General features: G+C 32.4%; 1 protein-coding gene across 1 annotated transcript in view; it reads left to right on the top strand.

Moving 5' to 3' along the window:
• Nucleotides 1–23,726, top strand: part of tymp (thymidine phosphorylase) — a 47,356-nt gene that overhangs the window by 2,367 nt on the left and 21,263 nt on the right. The window contains exons 2-3 of the mRNA XM_032589480.1: nucleotides 712–835; nucleotides 902–1,104. Of these exons, the coding sequence (XP_032445371.1) occupies nucleotides 718–835; nucleotides 902–1,104 (321 nt within the window). The 5' untranslated portion in view covers nucleotides 712–717. The remainder of the gene's footprint in view (nucleotides 1–711; nucleotides 836–901; nucleotides 1,105–23,726) is intronic.

The following is a 23,726-nucleotide window of genomic DNA, read 5'->3' as shown; positions in this document are numbered from 1 at the left end:
CGGGTTGTGCAACAACACCGTCTGCGTGACTTTTTAACAAGCACTTAAATGATAAAGTTTATTCATTTTTGAATTAAAGAGCCTCAAACTAGACAAATCTGCATTTTAGACACAAAAACTAGGTTGTTTTTTATGTAGTAGTACCAACTAAATTTAAGTATTTTTTCTATTCAATTCAGTTAAAAAATAATTTATTTAATCACCAAAAGAGATTAAATAAATGACCAAAAATGGAGAATAAGCTTTCAGTTTTTATGCTCCTCTAATTTGAAACAAACGACCAGAAAACTGCAAAACAACCAAAACACTGAGTTCCTTTAAATCAAGGCTAAAAACACCATTTATTTAGAGCTGAATTTGATCAATATAACTAGAAAATATATTAATTCTGGATTATAACTTCTCTTTATTTAATGATCTATGTTTTCATCATGTAAAACAATTTAAATTGTCATGTTGCTGAAATGTGCTATACTAATAAACTTCACTTCAAAACAATACTACAATCTGACAAATGGAAAACATTATTTTAGCTCATCTACTTTGTAATATTAGGGAATAGTGTAAAATTTAATTTTTCAAGGTTTTTATCATGTTATAATGTCATTCTTTGATCATTCAGCCCCAATTAAAACTCAATAAAAAGTTGGTGTTGCCTCAATAAACACATCCAAGCGTAAATATTTTAGCTGAATATTCGTGTTTCTCCAGGCCGCCATGCTGTCCATCGTAGATCTGATCAGGAAGAAGAGGGACGGAGGTCAGCTGACCGATGAGGAGATCAAATTCTTCATCGAGTCTGTAACAACCAAACGGATGCAGGACTGCCAGATCGGTAGGAACGGCTCGATTCAGAGCCAAACTGAAGCCGAGCGGCTTTCATTTCTGCCTCTGCCTTAAGGGGCCATGCTGATGGCGATCTGGCAGCGAGGGATGGTGGCCGCGGAGATTCGCACGCTGACCCGGGGGATGATGGTATCTGGGGAGGTGATGAGGTGGCCGGACGACTGGAAGAGGCTGATGGTGGACAAACACTCAACTGGAGGGGTGGGGGACAAAGTGAGCCTGGTGCTGGCGCCGGCGCTGGCGGCTTGTGGCTGTAAGGTAACACCTGGACCCGCTCAGCGTTTTTACTGGAAAACCTTAAATAGTTACTGGTACAACGATTCAATAAGGAGTCCTTCCCTTTTATTCTCCTCTAATGACACTTTATATTTAGGGTAGGCAACAGGTGGGGGAGGGGAAGCACTGATGAGGGAACTCTGGTCTCTCTGGCGTTTCATGTAGTAGACTTTAAACTAGGGCTGAAACAATCAATTGAATTAATTGTGATTCATTGGTTATTGAAATAACAAATTTTGTAATCGATTAATTGGTAACTGGAGACTCAAAAAAAAGGTCATTTACTAAAAGAACAACAAGTTCAGAACTGTAATTAAGCCAAAACTGTACAAAACAAGATGGGAAAAAACCTTCACAAATAAGTTTGACCCAAAACTCCAAGCGCAACAGTTTTAGCTTACAAAACAAGATCACCTATTGAACTCCTTTTGATAATAAAATTATTGCATGTTAATCCAAAAGAACACAATAAATCACCAGATCAGCCCAACGCAGACATGATAATCTGAGCAGAAATGCTTCAATCCTTTGCTACCAATAATCAAGTGTTCATTAAAGGAATGCTGTTATTTTAGGCAGTAAAATGTTTATTTCATTACTTGGAAAAAAATTTAATCATTTGTTTATTTGCAACTTTAATGTATTTCTGACGTCATAGTGTAGCATGTGTCAATTTTGTCGTTATTTGATGTCATAGTATAATATGACGTGTCATTTTTTGTGTCATTTTGTGTCATTGTTGTACATTTTTGACGTCATAGTATAGCATGTTTCATTTTTGACGTCATAGTATAGCATGTTTCATTTTTGACGTCATAGTATAGCATGTGTCATTTTTGTCGGTTTTTGACGTCATAGTATAGCATGTTTCATTTTTGACGTCATAGTATAGCATGTGTCATTTTTGACGTCATAGTATAGCATGTTTCATTTTTGTCGGTTTTTGACGTCATAGTATAGCATGTGTCATTTTTGACGTCATAGTATAGCATGTTTCATTTTTGACGTCATAGTATAGCATGTGTCATTTTTGTAGATTTTTGACGTCATAGTATAGCATGTGTCATTTTTGACGTCATAGTATAGCATGTTTCATTTTTGACGTCATAGTATAGCATGTTTCATTTTTGACGTCATAGTATAGCATGTGTCATTTTTGTCGTTATTTGACGTCATAGTATAGCATGTGTCATTTTTGTCGTTTTTTGACGTCATAGTATAGCATGTGTCATTTTTGTCGTTTTTTGACGTCATAGTATAGCATGTGTCAATTTTGTCAGTTTTTGACGTCATAGTATAGCATGTGTCAATTTTGTCAGTTTTTGACGTCATAGTATAGCATGTGTCAATTTTGTCAGTTTTTGACGTCATAGTATAGCATGTGTCAATTTTGTCAGTTTTTGACGTCATAGTAAAGCATGTGTCAATTTTGTCGTTATTTGACGTCATAGTATAGCATGTGTCATTTTTGTCGTTATTTGACGTCATAGTATACCATGTGTCAATTTTGTCGTTATTTGACGTCATAGTATAGCATGTGTCATTTTTGTCGTTATTTGACGTCATAGTATACCATGTGTCAATTTTGTCGTTATTTGACGTCATAGTATAGCACGAGTCAATTTTGTCGTTATTTGACGTCATAGTGTAGCATGTGTCAATTTTGTCGTTATTTGACGTCATAGTAAAGCATGTGTCAATTTTGTCGTTATTTGACGTCATAGTATAGCATGTGTCAATTTTGTCGTTATTTGACGTCATAGTGTAGCATGAGTCAATTTTGTCGTTATTTGACGTCATAGTGTAGCATGTGTCAATTTTGTCGGTTTTTGACGTCATAGTATAGCATGTGTCAATTTTGTCGTTATTTGACGTCATAGTATAATATGACGTGTCATTTTTTGTGTCATTTTGTGTCGTTGTATATTTTTGACGTCATAGTATACCATGTGTCATTTTTGTCGGTTTTTGATGTCATAGTATAGCATGTGTCAATTTTGTCAGTTTTTGACGTGTATAGCATGTGTCATTTTTGTCGGTTTTTGATGTCATAGTATAGCATGTGTCAATTTTGTCAGTTTTTGACGTGTATAGCATGTGTCATTTTTGTCGGTTTTTGACGTCATAGTATACCATGTGTCAATTTTGTCGTTTTTTGATGTCATAGTATAGCATGTGTCATTTTTGTCGGTTTTTGACGTCATAGTATAGCATGTGTCATTTTTGTCGTTATTTGACGTCATAGTATAGCATGTGTCATTTTTGTCGTTATTTGACGTCATAGTGTAGCATGTGTCATTTTTGTCGTTATTTGACGTCATAGTATAGCATGTGTCAATTTTGTCGTTATTTGACGTCATAGTATAATATGACGTGTCATTTTTTGTGTCATTTTGTGTCATTGTTGTATATTTTTGACGTCATAGTATAGCATGTGTCATTTTTGTCGTTATTTGACGTCATAGTAAAGCATGTGTCAATTTTGTCGTTATTTGACGTGTCAATTTTGTCGTTATTTGACGTCATAATATAATATGACGTGTCATTTTTTGTGTCATTTTGTGTCGTTGTATATTTTTGACGTCATCGTATAGCATGTGTCATTTTTGTCGTTTTTTGACGTCATAGTGTAGCATGTGTCAATTTTGTCGGTTTTTGACGTCATAGTATTGCATGTGTCGTTTTTGACGTCATAGTATAGCATGTGTCATTTTTGTCAGTTTTTGACGTCATAGTGTAGCATGTGTCATTTTTGTAGATTTTTGACGTCATAGTATAGCATGTGTCATTTTTGTAGATTTTTGACGTCATAGTGTAGCATGTGTCATTTTTGACGTTTTTGACGTCATAGTGTAGCATGTGTCATTTTTGTCGGTTTTTGACGTCATAGTGTAGCATGTGTCATTTTTGTCGGTTTTTGACGTCATAGTGTAGCATGTGTCATTTTTGACGTTTTTGACGTCATAGTGTAGCATGTGTCATTTTTGTCGTTTTTGACGTCATAGTATATGACGTGTCATTTTTTGTGTCATTTTGTGTCATTGTTGTGCATTTTTGACGTCATAGTGTAGCATGTGTCAATTTTGTCGTTTTTTGACGTCATAGTGTAACATGTCATTTTTATCGTTTTTGACGTCATAGTGTAGCATATGTCAATTTTGTCGGTTTTTGACGTCATAGTATTGCATGTGTCGTTTTTGACGTCATAGTATAGCATGTCATTTTTGTAGATTTTTGACGTCATAGTGTAGCATGTGTCAATTTTGTCGTTTTTGACGTCATAGTATTGCATGTGTCGTTTTTGACGTCATAGTGTAGCATGTCATTTTTGTAGTTTTTTGACGTCATAGCGTAGCATGTGTCAATTTTGTCGTTTTTGACGTCATAGTATTGCATGTGTCGTTTTTGAAGTCATAGTGTAGCATGTGTCAATTTTGTCGTTTTTGACGTCATAGTATAGCATGTGTCATTTTTGTCGTTTTTTGAAGTCATAGTTTAGCATGTGTCAGATTTTTTACTATGACGTCGACAATGTCCAAAAAATGACATACTATACTATAATGTCGAAAATGTCAATAAAATGACACACTATACTATGACGTCGAAAATGTCCAAAAAAATGACATACTATACTATGACGTCAAAAATATCAAAAAAAAGACATACTTATAGTATGACGTCGAAAATGTCCAAACCATGAGATACTATACTATGACGTCGAAAATGTCCAAAAAAAGACACACTATACTATAACGTCGAAAATGTCAATAAAATGACACACCATACTATGATGTCGAAAATGTCCAAAAAATGACATGCTATACTATGACGTCGAAAATGTCCAAAAAATGACACACTATACTATGACGTCGAAAATGTCCAAAAAAATGACACACCATACTATGACGTCGAAAATGTCCAAAAAAATGACATACTTATAGTATGACGTCGAAAATGTCCAAAAAATGACACACTATACTATGACGTCGAAAATGTCCAAAAAATTACATACTATACTATGACGTCGAAAATGTCCAAAAAATTACATACTATACTATGACGTCAAAAATGTCCAAAAAATGACATACTATAGTATGACGTCAAAAATGTTCAATAAAATGACATACTATAGTATGACTTCAAAAATGTCCAAAAAATGACATACTATAGTATGAAGTCGAACATGTAAAATAAAATGACACACTATACTATGACATCGAAAATGTCCAAGAAAATGACATACTATACTATGACGTCGAAAATGTCCAAAACATGACATACTATAGTATGACGTCGAAAATGTCCAAAAAAATGACATACTATACCATGACGTCGAAAATGTCCAAAAAATGACATACTATACTATGATGTCGAAAATGTCCAAAACATGACATACTATATATGACGTCGAAAATGTCCAAAAAATGACATACTATACTACTAAAAATGACATACTATAGTATGACGTCGAAAATGTCCAATAAAATGACATACTATGCTATGACGTCGAAAATGTCCAAAAAAATGACATACTATACCATGACGTCGAAAATGTCCAAAAAATGACATACTATACTATGATGTCGAAAATGTCCAAAACATGACATACTATAGTATGACGTCGAAAATGTCCAAAAAATGACATACTATACTATGACGTCGAAAATGTCCAAAAAATGACATACTATACTATGATGTCGAAAATGTCCAAAACATGACATACTATATATGACGTCAAAAATGTCCAAAAAATGACATACTATACTACTAAAAATGACATACTATAGTATGACGTCGAAAATGTCCAATAAAATGACACACTATACTATAACGTCGAAAATGTCAATAAAATGACACACCATACTATGACGTCGAAAATGTCCAAAAAATGACACACTATACTATAACGTCGAAAATGTCAATAAAATGACACACCATACTATGACGTCGAAAATGTCAAAAAAATGACATACTATGCTATGACGTCGAAAATGTCCAAAAAATGACACACTATACTATAACGTCGAAAATGTCAATAAAATGACACACCATACTATGACGTCGAAAATGTCCAAAAAAATGACATACTTATAGTATGACGTCGAAAATGTCCAAAAAATGACACACTATACTATGACGTCAAAAATATAAAAAAAAAGACATACTTATAGTATGACGTCGAAAATGTCCAAACCATGAGATACTATACTATGACGTCGAAAATGTCCAAAAAAAGACACACTATACTATAACGTCGAAAATGTCAATAAAATGACACACCATACTATGATGTCGAAAATGTCCAAAAAATGACATGCTATACTATGACGTCGAAAATGTCCAAAAAATGACACACTATACTATGACGTCGAAAATGTCCAAAAAAATGACACACCATACTATGACGTCGAAAATGTCCAAAAAAATGACATACTTATAGTATGACGTCGAAAATGTCTAAAAAATGACACACTATACTATGACGTCGAAAATGTCCAAAAAATTACATACTATACTATGACGTCGAAAATGTCCAAAAAATTACATACTATACTATGACGTCAAAAATGTCCAAAAAATGACATACTATAGTATGACGTCAAAAATGTTCAATAAAATGACATACTATAGTATGACTTCAAAAATGTCCAAAAAATGACATACTATAGTATGAAGTCGAACATGTAAAATAAAATGACACACTATACTATGACATCGAAAATGTCCAAGAAAATGACATACTATACTATGACGTCGAAAATGTCCAAAACATGACATACTATAGTATGACGTCGAAAATGTCCAAAAAAATGACATACTATACCATGACGTCGAAAATGTCCAAAAAATGACATACTATACTATGATGTCGAAAATGTCCAAAACATGACATACTATATATGACGTCGAAAATGTCCAAAAAATGACATACTATACTACTAAAAATGACATACTATAGTATGACGTCGAAAATGTCCAATAAAATGACATACTATGCTATGACGTCGAAAATGTCCAATAAAATGACATACTATGCTATGACGTCGAAAATGTCCAAAAAATGACATACTATACTATGATGTCGAAAATGTCCAAAACATGACATACTATAGTATGACGTCGAAAATGTCCAAAAAATGACATACTATACTATGACGTCGAAAATGTCCAAAAAATGACATACTATACTATGATGTCGAAAATGTCCAAAACATGACATACTATATATGACGTCGAAAATGTCCAAAAAATGACATACTATACTACTAAAAATGACATACTATAGTATGACGTCGAAAATGTCCAATAAAATGACATACTATGCTATGACGTCGAAAATGTCCAAAAAATGACACACTATACTATAACGTCGAAAATGTCAATAAAATGACACACCATACTATGACGTCGAAAATGTCCAAAAAATGACACACTATACTATAACGTCGAAAATGTCAATAAAATGACACACCATACTATGACGTCGAAAATGTCAAAAAAATGACATACTATGCTATGACGTCGAAAATGTCCAAAAAATGACACACTATACTATAACGTCGAAAATGTCAATAAAATGACACACCATACTATGACGTCGAAAATGTCCAAAAAAATGACATACTTATAGTATGACGTCGAAAATGTCCAAAAAATGACACACTATACTATGACGTCGAAAATGTCCAAAACATGACATACTATATATGACATCGAAAATGTCCAAAAAATGACATACTATATATGACGTCGAAAATGTCCAAAAAATTACATACTATACTACTAAAAATGACATACTATAGTATGAAGTCGAACATGTAAAATAAAATGACACACTATACTATGACATCGAAAATGTCCAAAACATGACATACTATAGTATGACGTCGAAAATGTTAAAAAAAAAAGATATACTATAGCATGACGTCAAAAATGTCCAAAAAATGACATACTATACTATGACGTCGAAAATGTCCAAAAAATGACATACTATATATGACGCCGAAATTGTCCAAAAAATGACATACTATACTACTAAAAATGACATACTATAGTATGACGTCGAAAATGTCCAATAAAATGACATACTATACTATGACGTCGAAAATATCAAAAAAATGACATACTATGCTATGACGTCGAAAATGTCCAAAAAATGACATTTTTGACGCCATACTATAGTATGGCGTCGAAAATGTCCAAAAAAATGACATACTATAGTATGGCGTCGAAAATGTCCAAAAAAATGACATACTATACTATGACGTCAAAAATGTTCAAAAAAAAGACATACTATAGTATGAAGTCGAAAATGTCCAATAAAATGACATACTATACTATGACGTCGAAAATGTCCAAAACATGACATACTATACTATGACGTCGAAAATGTCCAATAAAATTACATACTATACTATGACGTCGAAAACGTCAAAAAAAAGACATACTTATAGTATGACGTCGAAAATGTCCAAAAAATTACACACTATACTATGACATCGAAAATGTCCAAGAAAATGACATACTATACTATGACGTCGAAAATGTCCAAAAACTCTGACGTCGAAAATATCCAAAAAAATGACATACTATACTATGACGTCGAAAATGTCCAAAAAAATGACATGCTATACTATGACGTCGAAAACGTCAAAAAAAAGACATACTTATAGTATGACGTCGAAAATGTCCAAAAAATTACACACTATACTATGACGTCGAAAATGTCCAAAACATGACATACTATAGTATGACGTCGAAAACGTTTAAAAAAATGACATACTATACTATGACGTCGAAAATGTCCAAAAAATGACATACTATACTTATGATGTCGAAATTGTCCAAAAAAATGACACACTATACTATGACGTCGAAAATGTCCAAAAAATGACACACTATACTATAACGTCGAAAATGTCAATAAAATGACACACCATACTATGACGTCGAAAATGTCCAAAAAAATGACATACTTATAGTATGACGTCGAAAATGTCCAAAAAATGACACACTATACTATGACGTCGAAAATGTCCAAAACATGACATACTATATATGACATCGAAAATGTCCAAAAAATGACATACTATATATGACGTCGAAAATTTCCAAAAAATTACATACTATACTACTAAAAATGACATACTATAGTATGAAGTCGAACATGTAAAATAAAATGACACACTATACTATGACATCGAAAATGTCCAAAACATGACATACTATAGTATGACGTCGAAAATGTTAAAAAAAAAGATATACTATAGCATGACGTCAAAAATGTCCAAAAAATGACATACTATACTATGACGTCGAAAATGTCCAAAAAATGACATACTATATATGACGCCGAAATTGTCCAAAAAATGACATACTATACTACTAAAAATGACATACTATAGTATGACGTCGAAAATGTCCAATAAAATGACATACTATACTATGACGTCGAAAATATCAAAAAAATGACATACTATGCTATGACGTCGAAAATGTCCAAAAAATGACATACTATAGTATGGCGTCGAAAATGTCCAAAAAAATGACATACTATAGTATGGCGTCGAAAATGTCCAAAAAAATGACATACTATACTATGACGTCAAAAATGTTCAAAAAAAAGACATACTATAGTATGAAGTCGAAAATGTCCAATAAAATGACATACTATACTATGACGTCGAAAATGTCCAAAACATGACATACTATACTATGACGTCGAAAATGTCCAATAAAATTACATACTATACTATGACGTCGAAAATGTCCAAAAACTCTGACGTCGAAAATATCCAAAAAAATGACATACTATACTATGACGTCGAAAATGTCCAAAAAAATGACATGCTATACTATGACGTCGAAAACGTCAAAAAAAAGACATACTTATAGTATGACGTCGAAAATGTCCAAAAAATTACACACTATACTATGACATCGAAAATGTCCAAGAAAATGACATACTATACTATGACGTCGAAAATGTCCAAAATATGACATACTATAGTATGACGTCGAAAACGTTTAAAAAAATGACATACTATACTATGACGTCGAAAATGTCCAAAAAATGACATACTATACTTATGATGTCGAAATTGTCCAAAAAAATGACACACTATACTATGACGTCGAAAATGTCCAAAAAATGACATACTATAGTATGACGTCGAAAATGTCCAAAAAAATAACATACTATACTATGACGTCGAAAATGTCCAAAACATGACATACTATACTATGACGTCGAAAATGTCCAATAAAATTACATACTATACTATGACGTCAAAAATGTCCAAAACATGACATACTATACTACTAAAAATGACATACTATAGTATGACGTCGAAAATGTCCAAAAAAATGACATACTATACTATGACGTCGAAAATGTAAAAAAAAATGACATACTGTAATATGACGTCGAAAACGTCAAAAAAAAGACATACTTATAGTATGACGTCGAAAATGTCCAAAAAATTACACACTATACTATGACATCGAAAATGTCCAAAACATGACATACTATACTATGACGTCGAAAATGTAAAAAAAAATGACATACTGTAATATGACGTCGAAAACGTCAAAAAAAAGACATACTTATAGTATGACGTCGAAAATGTCCAAAAAATTACACACTATACTATGACATCGAAAATGTCCAAAACATGACATACTATAGTATGACGTCAAAAATGTCCAAAAACTCTGACGTCGAAAATATCCAAAAAAATGACATACTATACTATGACGTCGAAAATGTCCAAAAAAATGACATGCTATACTATGACGTCGAAAACGTCAAAAAAAAGACATACTTATAGTATGACGTCGAAAATGTCCAAAAAATTACACACTATACTATGACATCGAAAATGTCCAAAACATGACATACTATAGTATGACATCGAAAATGTCCAAAAAAATGACATACTATACTTATGATGTCGAAATTGTCCAAAAAAATGACATACTATACTATGATGTCGAAAATGTCAAAAACATGACATACTATATATGACGTTGAAAATGTCCAAAAAATGACATACTATACTATGACGTCAAAAATGTCCAAAAAATGACATACTATGCTATGACATCGAAAATGTCCAATAAAATGACATACTATACTATGACGTCAAAAATGTCAACAAAAATGACACACTATACTATGACGTCGAAAATGTCCAAAAAATGACATACTATAGTATGGCGTCGAAAATGTCCAAAAAAATGACATACTGTAATATGACGTCAAAAATGTCCAAAAACTCTGACGTCGAAAATGTCCAAAAAATGACATACTATAGTATGACGTCGAAAATGTCCAAAAAAATAACATACTATACTATGATGTCGAAAATGTCCAAAACATGACATACTATATATGACGTCGAAAATGTCCAAAAAATGACATACTATACTATGACGTAAAAAATGTCCAAAAAATGACATACTATACTATGACGTCGAAAATGTCCAAAAAATGACATACTATAGTATGGCGTCGAAAATGTCCAAAAAAATGACATACTGTAATATGACGTCAAAAATGTCCAAAAACTCTGACGTCGAAAATGTCCAAAAAATGACATACTATAGTATGACGTCGAAAATGTCCAAAAAAATAACATACTATACTATGACGTCGAAAATGTCCAAAACATGACATACTATACTATGACGTCGAAAATGTCCAATAAAATTACATACTATACTATGACGTCAAAAATGTCCAAAACATGACATACTATACTACTAAAAATGACATACTATAGTATGACGTCGAAAATGTCAAAAAAATGACACACTATACTATGACGTCAAAAATGTCCAAAAAAATGACATACTATACTATGACGTCGAAAATTTCCAAAACATGACATACTATACTATGACGTCGAAAATGTCCAAAAGCTCTGACGTCGAAAATGTCCAAAAAATGACATACTATAGTATGGCGTCGAAAATGTCCAATAAAATGACATACTATACTATGACGTCAAAAATGTCCAAAAAGTCTGACGTCGAAAATGTCCAAAAAATGACATACTATAGTATGACGTCAAAAATGTCCAAAAAATGACATACTATACTATGACGTCGAAAATGTCCAAAACATGACATACTATACTATGACGTCGAAAATGTCCAAAAAATGACACACTATGGCGTCGAAAATGTCCAAAAAAATGACATACTGTAATATGACGTCGAAAATGTCCAAAAAAATGACATACTATAGTATGGCGTCGAAAATGTCCAAAAAAATGACATACTATACTATGACGTCAAAAATGTAAAAAAAAAAAAGACATACTACAGGGTGAAGTCGAAAATATCCAATAAAATGACATACTATACTATGACGTCGAAAATGTCCAAAACATGACATACTATACTATGACGTCGAAAATGTCCAATAAAATGACATACTATACTATGACGTCAAAAATGTCCATAAACTCTGACGTCGAAAATGTCCAAAAAAATGACATACTATACTATGACATCGAAAATGTCCAAAAAATGACATACTATATATGACGTCGAAAATGTCCAAAAAATTACATACTATACTACTAAAAATGACATACTATAGTATGAAGTCGAACATGTAAAATAAAATGACACACTATACTATGACATCGAAAATGTCCAAAACATGACATACTATAGTATGACGTCGAAAATGTTAAAAAAAAAGATATACTATAGTATGGCGTCAAAAATGTCCAAAAAATGACATACTATACTATGACGTCGAAAATGTCCAAAAAATGACATACTATACTATGATGTCGAAAATGTCCAAAACATGACATACTATATATGACGCCGAAATTGTCCAAAAAATGACATACTATACTACTAAAAATGACATACTATAGTATGACGTCGAAAATGTCCAATAAAATGACATACTATACTATGACGTCGAAAATGTCAAAAAAATGACATACTATAGTATGGCGTCGAAAATGTCCAAAAAATGACATACTATAGTATGGCGTCGAAAATGTCCAAAAAAATGACATACTATAGTATGGCGTCGAAAATGTCCAAAAAAATGACATACTATACTATGACGTCAAAAATGTTCAAAAAAAAGACATACTATAGTATGAAGTCGAAAATGTCCAATAAAATGACATACTGTACTATGACGTCGAAAATGTCCAAAACATGACATACTATACTATGACGTCGAAAATGTCCAATAAAATTACATACTATACTATGACGTCAAAAATGTCCAAAAACTCTGACGTCGAAAATATCCAAAAAAATGACATACTATACTATGACGTCGAAAATGTCCAAAAAAATGACATGCTATACTATGACGTCGAAAACGTCAAAAAAAAGACATACTTATAGTATGACATCGAAAATGTCCAAAACATGACATACTATAGTATGACATCGAAAATGTCCAAAAAAATGACATACTATACTATGACGTCGAAAATGTCCAAAAAATGACATACTATACTTATGATGTCGAAATTGTCCAAAAAAATGACATACTATACTATGATGTCGAAAATGTCAAAAACATGACATACTATATATGACGTCGAAAATGTCCAAAAAATGACATACTATACTATGACGTCAAAAATGTCCAAAAAATGACATACTATAGTATGGCGTCGAAAATGTCCAAAAAAATGACATACTGTAATATGACGTCAAAAATGTCCAAAAACTCTGACGTCGAAAATGTCCAAAAAATGACATACTATAATATGACGTCGAAAATGTCCAAAAAAATAACATACTATACTATGATGTCGAAAATGTCCAAAACATGACATACTATATATGACGTCGAAAATGTCCAATAAAATTACATACTATACTATGACGTCAAAAATGTCCAAAACATGACATACTATACTACTAAAAATGACATACTATAGTATGACGTCGAAAATGTCAAAAAAATGACACACTATACTATGACGTCAAAAATGTCCAAAAAATGACATACTATACTATGACGTCGAAAATGTCCAAAACATGACATACTATACTATGACGTCGAAAATGTCCAATAAAATTACATACTATACTATGACGTCAAAAATGTCCAAAAGCTCTGACGTCGAAAATGTCCAAAAAATGACATACTATAGTATGACGTCGAAAATGTCCAAAAAAATGACATACTATACTATGACGTCGAAAATGTCCACAAAAATGACATACTATACTATGACGTCGAAAATGTCCAAAAAATGACATACTATAGTATGGCGTCGAAAATGTCCAATAAAATGACATACTATACTATGACGTCAAAAATGTCCAAAAAGTCTGACGTCGAAAATGTCCAAAAAATGACATACTATAGTATGACGTCGAAAATGTCCAAAAAAATGACATACTATACTATGACGTCAAAAATGTCCAAAAAATGACATACTATACTATGACGTCGAAAATGTCCAAAACATGACATACTATACTATGACGTCGAAAATGTCCAAAAAATGACACACTATGGCGTCGAAAATGTCCAAAAAAATGACATACTGTAATATGACGTCGAAAATGTCCAAAAAAATGACATACTATAGTATGGCGTCGAAAATGTCCAAAAAAATGACATACTATACTATGACGTCAAAAATGTTCAAAAAAAAGACATACTATAGTATGAAGTCGAAAATGTCCAATAAAATGACATACTGTACTATGACGTCGAAAATGTCCAAAACATGACATACTATACTATGAAGTCGAAAATGTCCAATAAAATTACATACTATACTATGACGTCAAAAATGTCCAAAAACTCTGACGTCGAAAATATCCAAAAAAATGACATACTATACTATGACGTCGAAAATGTCCAAAAAAATGACATGCTATACTATGACGTCGAAAACGTCAAAAAAAAGACATACTTATAGTATGACGTCGAAAATGTCCAAAAAATTACACACTATACTATGACATCGAAAATGTCCAAAACATGACATACTATAGTATGACATCGAAAATGTCCAAAAAAATGACATACTATACTATGACGTCGAAAATGTCCAAAAAATGACATACTATACTTATGATGTCGAAATTGTCCAAAAAAATGACATACTATACTATGATGTCGAAAATGTCAAAAACATGACATACTATATATGACGTCGAAAATGTCCAAAAAATGACATACCATACTATGACGTCAAAAATGTCCAAAAAATGACATACTATGCTATGACATCGAAAATGTCCAATAAAATGACATACTATACTATGACGTCAAAAATGTCAACAAAAATGACACACTATACTATGACGTCGAAAATGTCCAAAAAATGACATACTATAGTATGGCGTCGAAAATGTCCAAAAAAATGACATACTGTAATATGACGTCAAAAATGTCCAAAAACTCTGACGTCGAAAATGTCCAAAAAATGACATACTATAGTATGACGTCGAAAACGTTTAAAAAAAAGACATACTATAGCATGACGTCAAAAATGTCCAAAAAATGACATACTATACTATGACGTCGAAAATGTCCAATAAAATGACATACTATACTATGACATCAAAAATGTCAACAAAAATGACACACTATACTATGACGTCGAAAATGTCCAAAAAATGACATACTATAGTATGGCGTCGAAAATGTCCAAAAAAATGACATACTGTAATATGACGTCAAAAATGTCCAAAAACTCTGACGTCGAAAATGTCCAAAAAATGACATACTATAGTATGACGTCGAAAATGTCCAAAAAAATAACACACTATACTATGATGTCGAAAATGTCCAAAACATGACATACTATATATGACGTCGAAAATGTCCAAAAAATGACATACTATACTATGACGTCAAAAATGTCCAAAAAATGACATACTATGCTATGACATCGAAAATGTCCAATAAAATGACATACTATACTATGACGTCAAAAATGTCAACAAAAATGACACACTATACTATGACGTCGAAAATGTACAAAAAATGACATACTATAGTATGACGTCAAAAATGTCCAAAAACTCTGACGTCGAAAATGTCCAAAAAATGACATACTATAGTATGACGTCGAAAATGTCCAAAAAATTAACATACTATACTATGACGTCGAAAATGTCCAAAACATGACATACTATACTATGACGTCGAAAATGTCCAATAAAATTACATACTATACTATGACGTCGAAAATGTCCAAAACATGACATACTATACTACTAAAAATGACATACTATAGTATGACGTCGAAAATGTCCAAAAAAATGACATACTATACTATGACGTCGAAAATGTCCAAAACATGACATACTATACTATGACGTCGAAAATGTAAAAAAAAATGACATACTGTAATATGACGTCGAAAACGTCAAAAAAATTACACACTATACTATGACATCGAAAATGTCCAAAACATGACATACTATAGTATGATGTCGAAAATGTCCAAAAAATGACATACTATACTATGACGTCGAAAATGTCCAAAAAAATGACATACTATACTATGACGTCGAAAATGTCCAAAAAATGACATAGTATAGTATGACGTCGATAATGTCCAAAAAAATGACATACTATACTATGATGTCGAAAATGTCCAAAAAATGACATACTATAGTATGACGTCGAAAATGTCAAAAAAATGACATACTAGATATACTGTGACATCGAAAATGTCCAATAAAATGACATACTATATATACTATGACGAAGAAAATGTCCAATAAATGACATACTATAGTATGACGTCAAAAATGTCCAAAAAATGACATACTATACTATGACGTCGAAAATGTCCAAAAAATGACATAGTATAGTATGACGTCGATAATGTCCAAAAAAATGACATACTATACTATGACGTCAAAAATGTCCAAAAACTCTGACGTCGAAAATGTCCAAAAAATGACATACTAAAGCATGACGTCGAAAATGTCCAAAACATGACTTACTATACTACTAAAAATGACATACTATACTATGACGTCAAAAATGTCCAAAAACTCTGACGTCGAAAATGTCCAAGAAAAAGACATACTATACTATGATGTCGAAAATGTCCAAAAAATGACATACTATACTATGACGTCGAAAATGTCCAAAAAATGACATACTATACTATGACGTCGAAAATGTCCAAAAAATGACATACTATACTATGACGTCGAAAATGTCCAAAAAAATGACATACTATACTATGACGTCGAAAATGTCCAAAAAATGACATAGTATAGTATGACGTCGATAATGTCCAAAAAAATGACATACTATACTATGATGTCGAAAATGTCCAAAAAATGACATACTATTGTATGACGTCGAAAATGTCAAAAAAATGACATACTAGATATACTGTGACATCGAAAATGTCCAATAAAATGACATACTATATAAACTATGACGTCGAAAATGTCCAATAAATGACATACTATACTATGACGTCGAAAATGTCCAAAACATGACATACTATAGTATGACGTCAAAAATGTCCAAAAAATGACATACTATACTATGACGTCGAAAATGTCCAAAAAATGACATAGTATAGTATGACGTCGATAATGTCCAAAAAAATGACATACTATACTATGACGTCAAAAATGTCCAAAAACTCTGACGTCGAAAATGTCCAAAAAATGACATACTAAAGCATGACGTCGAAAATGTCCAAAACATGACTTACTATACTACTAAAAATGACATACTATACTATGACGTCAAAAATGTCCAAAAACTCTGACGTCGAAAATGTCCAAGAAAAAGACATACTATACTATGATGTCGAAAATGTCCAAAAAATGACATACTATACTATGACGTCGAAAATGTCCAAAAAATGACATACTATACTATGACGTCGAAAATGTCCAAAAAATGACATACTATAGTATGACGTCGAAAATGTCCAAAAAAATGACATACTATAGTATGACGTCGAAAATGTCAAAAAAATGACATACTATATATACTATGACGTCGAAAATGTCCAAAAAATGACATACTATATATACTGTGACGTCGAAAATGTCCAATAAAATGACATACTATATATACTATGACGTCGAAAATGTCCAAAAAATGACATACTATACTATGACGTCGAAAATGTCCAAAACATGACATACTATACTATGACGTCGAAAATGTCCAAAAAAATGACATACTATACTATGACGTCGAAAATGTCCAAAAAAATGACATACTATACTATGACGTCGATAATGTCCAAAAAAATGACATACTATACTATGATGTCGAAAATGTCCAAAAAATGACATACTATAGTATGACGTCGAAAATGTCAAAAAAATGACATACTATATATACTATGACGTCAAAAATGTCCAATAAATGACATACTATACTATGACGTCGAAAATGTCCAAAACATGACATACTATAGTATGACGTCAAAAATGTCCAAAAAATGACATACTATACTATGACGTCAAAAATGTCCAAAAAATGACATACTATACTATGACGTCAAAAATGTCCAAAAACTCTGACGTCGAAAATGTCCAAAAAATGACATACTAAAGCATGACGTCGAAAATGTCCAAAACATGACTTACTATACTACTAAAAATGACATACTATACTATGACGTCAAAAATGTCCAAAAACTCTGACGTCGAAAATGTCCAAAAAATGACATACTAAAGCATGACGTCGAAAATGTCCAAAACATGACTTACTATACTACTAAAAATGACATACTATACTATGACGTCAAAAATGTCCAAAAACTCTGACGTCGAAAATGTCCAAGAAAAAGACATACTATACTATGATGTCGAAAATGTCCAAAAAATGACATACTATACTATGACGTCGAAAATGTCCAAAAAATGACATACTATACTATGACGTCGAAAATGTCCAAAAAATGACATACTATAGTATGACGTCGAAAATGTCCAAAAAAATGACATACTATAGTATGACGTCGAAAATGTCAAAAAAATGACATACTAGATATACTGTGACGTCGAAAATGTCCAATAAAATGACATACTATATATACTATGACGTCGAAAATGTCCAAAAAATGACATACTATACTATGACGTCGAAAATGTCCAAAACATGACATACTATAGTATGACGTCAAAAATGTCCAAAAAATGACATACTATACTATGACGTCGAAAATGTCCAAAAAAATGACATACTATACTATGACGTCGAAAATGTCCAAAAAAATGACATACTATACTATGACGTCGATAATGTCCAAAAAAATGACATACTATACTATGATGTCGAAAATGTCCAAAAAATGACATACTATAGTATGACGTCGAAAATGTCAAAAAAATGACATACTATACTATGACGTCAAAAATGTCCAAAAAATGACATACTATACTATGACGTCAAAAATGTCCAAAAACTCTGACGTCGAAAATGTCCAAAAAATGACTTACTATACTACTAAAAATGACATACTATACTATGACGTCGAAAATGTCCAAAAAATGACATACTATACTATGACGTCGAAAATGTCCAAAAAAATGACATACTATACTATGACGTCGATAATGTCCAAAAAAATGACATACTATACTATGATGTCGAAAATGTCCAAAAAATGACATACTATAGTATGACGTCGAAAATGTCAAAAAAATGACATACTATACTATGACGTCAAAAATGTCCAAAAAATGACATACTATACTATGACGTCAAAAATGTCCAAAAACTCTGACGTCGAAAATGTCCAAAAAATGACTTACTATACTACTAAAAATGACATACTATACTATGACGTCGAAAATGTCCAAAAAATGACATACTATACTATGACGTCGAAAATGTCCAAAAAATGACATACTATACTATGACGTCAAAAATGTCCAAAAACTCTGACGTCGAAAATGTCCAAAAAATGACATACTGTAATATGACGTCATAGTATAGCATGAGTCATTTTTGTTGTTTTTGGACGTCATAGTATAGCATGTGTGTCGTGGAAAAAAACTATTTCCCAGCACTGTTCAGGTGAAATCAGTTAATCAGGTTTATTCATATATTGTGCACAATACAGAGACAATCAGTAACGAAGCAGGTCTGGATGAAAAGCTGCCAGGCAGAGAAACACATGAGTTTTATACAAAGGGATCCTAAGCCTGGAAACAGACTGATTCCCATGCAGCTTTGAAAAACAACGTCCAACCGTGAACATGTAACCAAAATAGTTTAACTTGGTGGGAATATACTGGAACTTAGAATAAACATATAGCAATACAACTAGCAGGTGTGACTTTACTTTAATCTTTCCACTACATTTCCCCCCTTTTGATTATAAGTAAATATGTAATATTTAATATTAATCATACGTTGAATTTATTCCATCCCACTGATTATATAAAAGGAAATTTCTACAATTTTTATGGTGAGAAGTAAAGATTATCCCTTACATTTTAAGACATTACATATTCATTTAGTCATTGAAACATTATTCTGTACGATGAAACAAAAACATATACGCAAGATACGAAAAACCTCCCGGCAGTCATCCATTCATCCTGTAACCATATGATTGTGTTTGGCAGGAAAAGTTATCCTGCAGTTATCCTCCTTGCCAGGGAGGCAGTCCTTTATATGTTTTGTCATCTTTAAGGAAACTTCAAAAGGAGAAATTTGAAATAATGTATTTGGAAATAAACACCAGAGGAATACCAACCCATTTTCTAATTAATATTTCTAATTGCTTTAATAAGTAATTATTTTAATCCCAAATTCTTCTCTGCAAAATAAGTGCATGCATTTCAATCATTAAACTTCCCTAACACATGATCTTTATGAATTATTTCATTTTATGTTGCTTATGGTAATGAAAATGTAGGTTTCACACTAATTTTAATCCTAAATGTAAATTTAAAGTTTATGTAATGGTAAGTCATCCTCCTATGAAAATCTAATTAAAATCTAATACAATCTCATCCTCTTTGATTTTAATATAACCCATGTTGTATTAATAATCAACAAGTAAAATTTTAAAGTTGCCCCATCTCAATCTAATGCAGACACTTCAAAATAAAACAAAACAATTTCAAATTAAAGTTCATCTTCTTTGTTCCTAAATAAACCCAAATCATAAACAACATCTGATTTCATCCCCTTTGGTTAACAGTAGACATGAAAAAACAAGTAATGTCCGAAGTCGATTTTCTCTTTTTTGTGTTACAACCTGACTTTGAACATTAAGACATGTAGTTTATTTGTTTAACCTAAATCTTAAGTTCTTATTTTTAATGTGGTACAGAGAACATAAATTTGTATATTTCCGGTGCTTAACTTATAATTAACTAACTCTATACCTTTAAACTTATCAGCTAAACTTTAATTTTACACACATTTGAGTTATGTTAAGTTGACTTCATTATGCCTAGAAGAATGAATTTCTAAATTCTTAAACTCTTTTGAAGTGAAAGAACTCAGAATGATCATAATTAAGTTAGTAAATGTCACGTGTTTCTAGGAAAACCCCTAAAAAAAATAAAAGAAAAGAAAGTAAAGTAATAAATAAAAACCCCATTAAGAAAGCGTAGATTTTCCCATCTAGAAAGTAGGGAAAATGCTGTAGAAACAGGAACACTGATAGTCGATCTGCTCAGAATGATTTGTTACATCCCGTCAGAAAAGTGTTGGTCCAAATCTTCACTCTCCGCTTCGACCACTCGCCAGTGGACCAGCAATAGTTCTTTGAGTGGAGAAACTTTCAGAAACTTTTAAAGTAGCTGTTGCTCTGGACTTTGTCCTCCTGGGTGTCAGAAGTTGTTGAACTGGATACTTGGTAGAGTGAAGTTTTGCTCCTCACTCTGTTGTTTCAGATCTAGAGTTGTGATCTAGATGGGTATTACAGACAGGTAGTCTGTCACAGTGTGGATTCAGGTAGCTCCTTCCTGGACTTTAGCAGGTGTGTTGGTCACCAGTTACACCTGGAATAGCCTCTGGATCGGCCTCTGCCAGCGGTTGGAGTTCCAGTCCTTCCTCTGGAAATCCCTCATCAAGACCCATCAGCTGGTCTGATGGCTGCAGCAGCACTTTGGCAGGAAGGTTTTCACAGTCTGTGAGGTTTGACAAAGCAAAGTGGACAGGTTTTAGCAATAAGACAACATAATAAGAATCTTGGAATCAGTAAGAATAATAGCACACAATCAACTAGTTTACCTGCTTCAGTTAGTGCTACTAGTGCAGACGTTTTAGCAGGAAAATGTTTGAACATAGAGCCAAAGATAGGTGATTTATGCAAAAAGCAAACAAGGTTAGATCAATAGCTTGGTCACATGATGCAGAGCCATCAATAAACTGCATTGGTTCAGTCAGAAGATTTCAGTTAGTGAAGATCAGGGGATACAAAACCTTTTATAATTTTTTAGTCTAGCAAACAACATTTATCAAACACAAACATACAAACAAACATTCACTCCAACATTGAAACACACAAACGTTGCTATCAGAATTTGGAGTCAGTCAAAAGTCCATCAATAAAACTTTTACAGTCAGTTCTCATGTTGTATATTTTCTTAAATTGCAATTATCAAATTTACTGAAGCTTCAAAATTTCCTCAATTGTTTCTTTTTAACCACATATTTTAATGTTTGAATTCAACTCCAATGTACAAGATCCTGTTTAAAGTTTTAAGCTATGTGTACACATACAAAAGAGATCTCAATATAATTTAGGATTACACCAACAAATTGATCCAGTTTTTGCTGAAGCGCTTCATTAATTATTTTTATTTTTTCATAACTAGTAGTGTTGTGCTCCCTTTATTTTGTGTGTTAGTTAATTAAATAGTACAGCCACCACGAGCATCCGGTAAAGAATGAGGAGAGTTTTCCGGTCTTGGTTTTTTAATCGAGCTGAGAGTGGCTCTACAAAAACACAAAAAACAATAAAATCAAAGCCATTATTTCTGCTCGCTACAGACGGTTATTTCTAATTTGTCCACCAGATGGCAGCAAAAGACCACAAACAAACCGCAAAGCACAACATCACAATCTGAACTCTTTACATTGAAATACATATATTAAACTGCACAGGTATAAAAATGCTGCTCGAATCCTGATAAGACTTACTGTATAGCAAGAGATATAGATATTGTGTATAAATATAAATATGGGAGCTAAATGCACAGATTATACAGAATATACAAGAATGTTAGGGAATGGATTATAGATAAATAATGGCAGATAAAATTTACAGGTTGTATGTGTGTGTGAAGAAAACAGTCCGTGATGTGTGTGTGTGTGTGAGGATAGTCCATTGTTGTATGAGAGGATAGGGGAGTACAGTCCTTATAGTTTATTTTATGTCAGGAGGCGTTCAAAAGCGTGACAGCTGTGGGAAAGAAGCTGTTCCGGTGCCTGGTGGTTCTGGTCCGTAGGCTTCTGTAATGCCTCCCAGAGGGCAGGAGGGAAAAGAGTGTGTGTGCTGGGTGAGTGGAGTCCTTTGTGATTTTCCCGGCCCTTTTCAAACACCGCTTCCTGTAGATGTCCTTGATGGCAGGGAGCGGTGCCCCGGCGATATACTGGGCAGTTTTCACCACCCTTAATTTTACTAAAA

The sequence above is a fragment of the Xiphophorus hellerii genome, chromosome 17 (assembly GCF_003331165.1).
Source record: "Xiphophorus hellerii strain 12219 chromosome 17, Xiphophorus_hellerii-4.1, whole genome shotgun sequence".
NCBI lineage: Eukaryota > Metazoa > Chordata > Actinopteri > Cyprinodontiformes > Poeciliidae > Xiphophorus > Xiphophorus hellerii.
The sequence above is the reverse complement of the archived record's forward strand: the minus strand, read 5'-3'. Positions and strand labels throughout refer to the sequence as shown.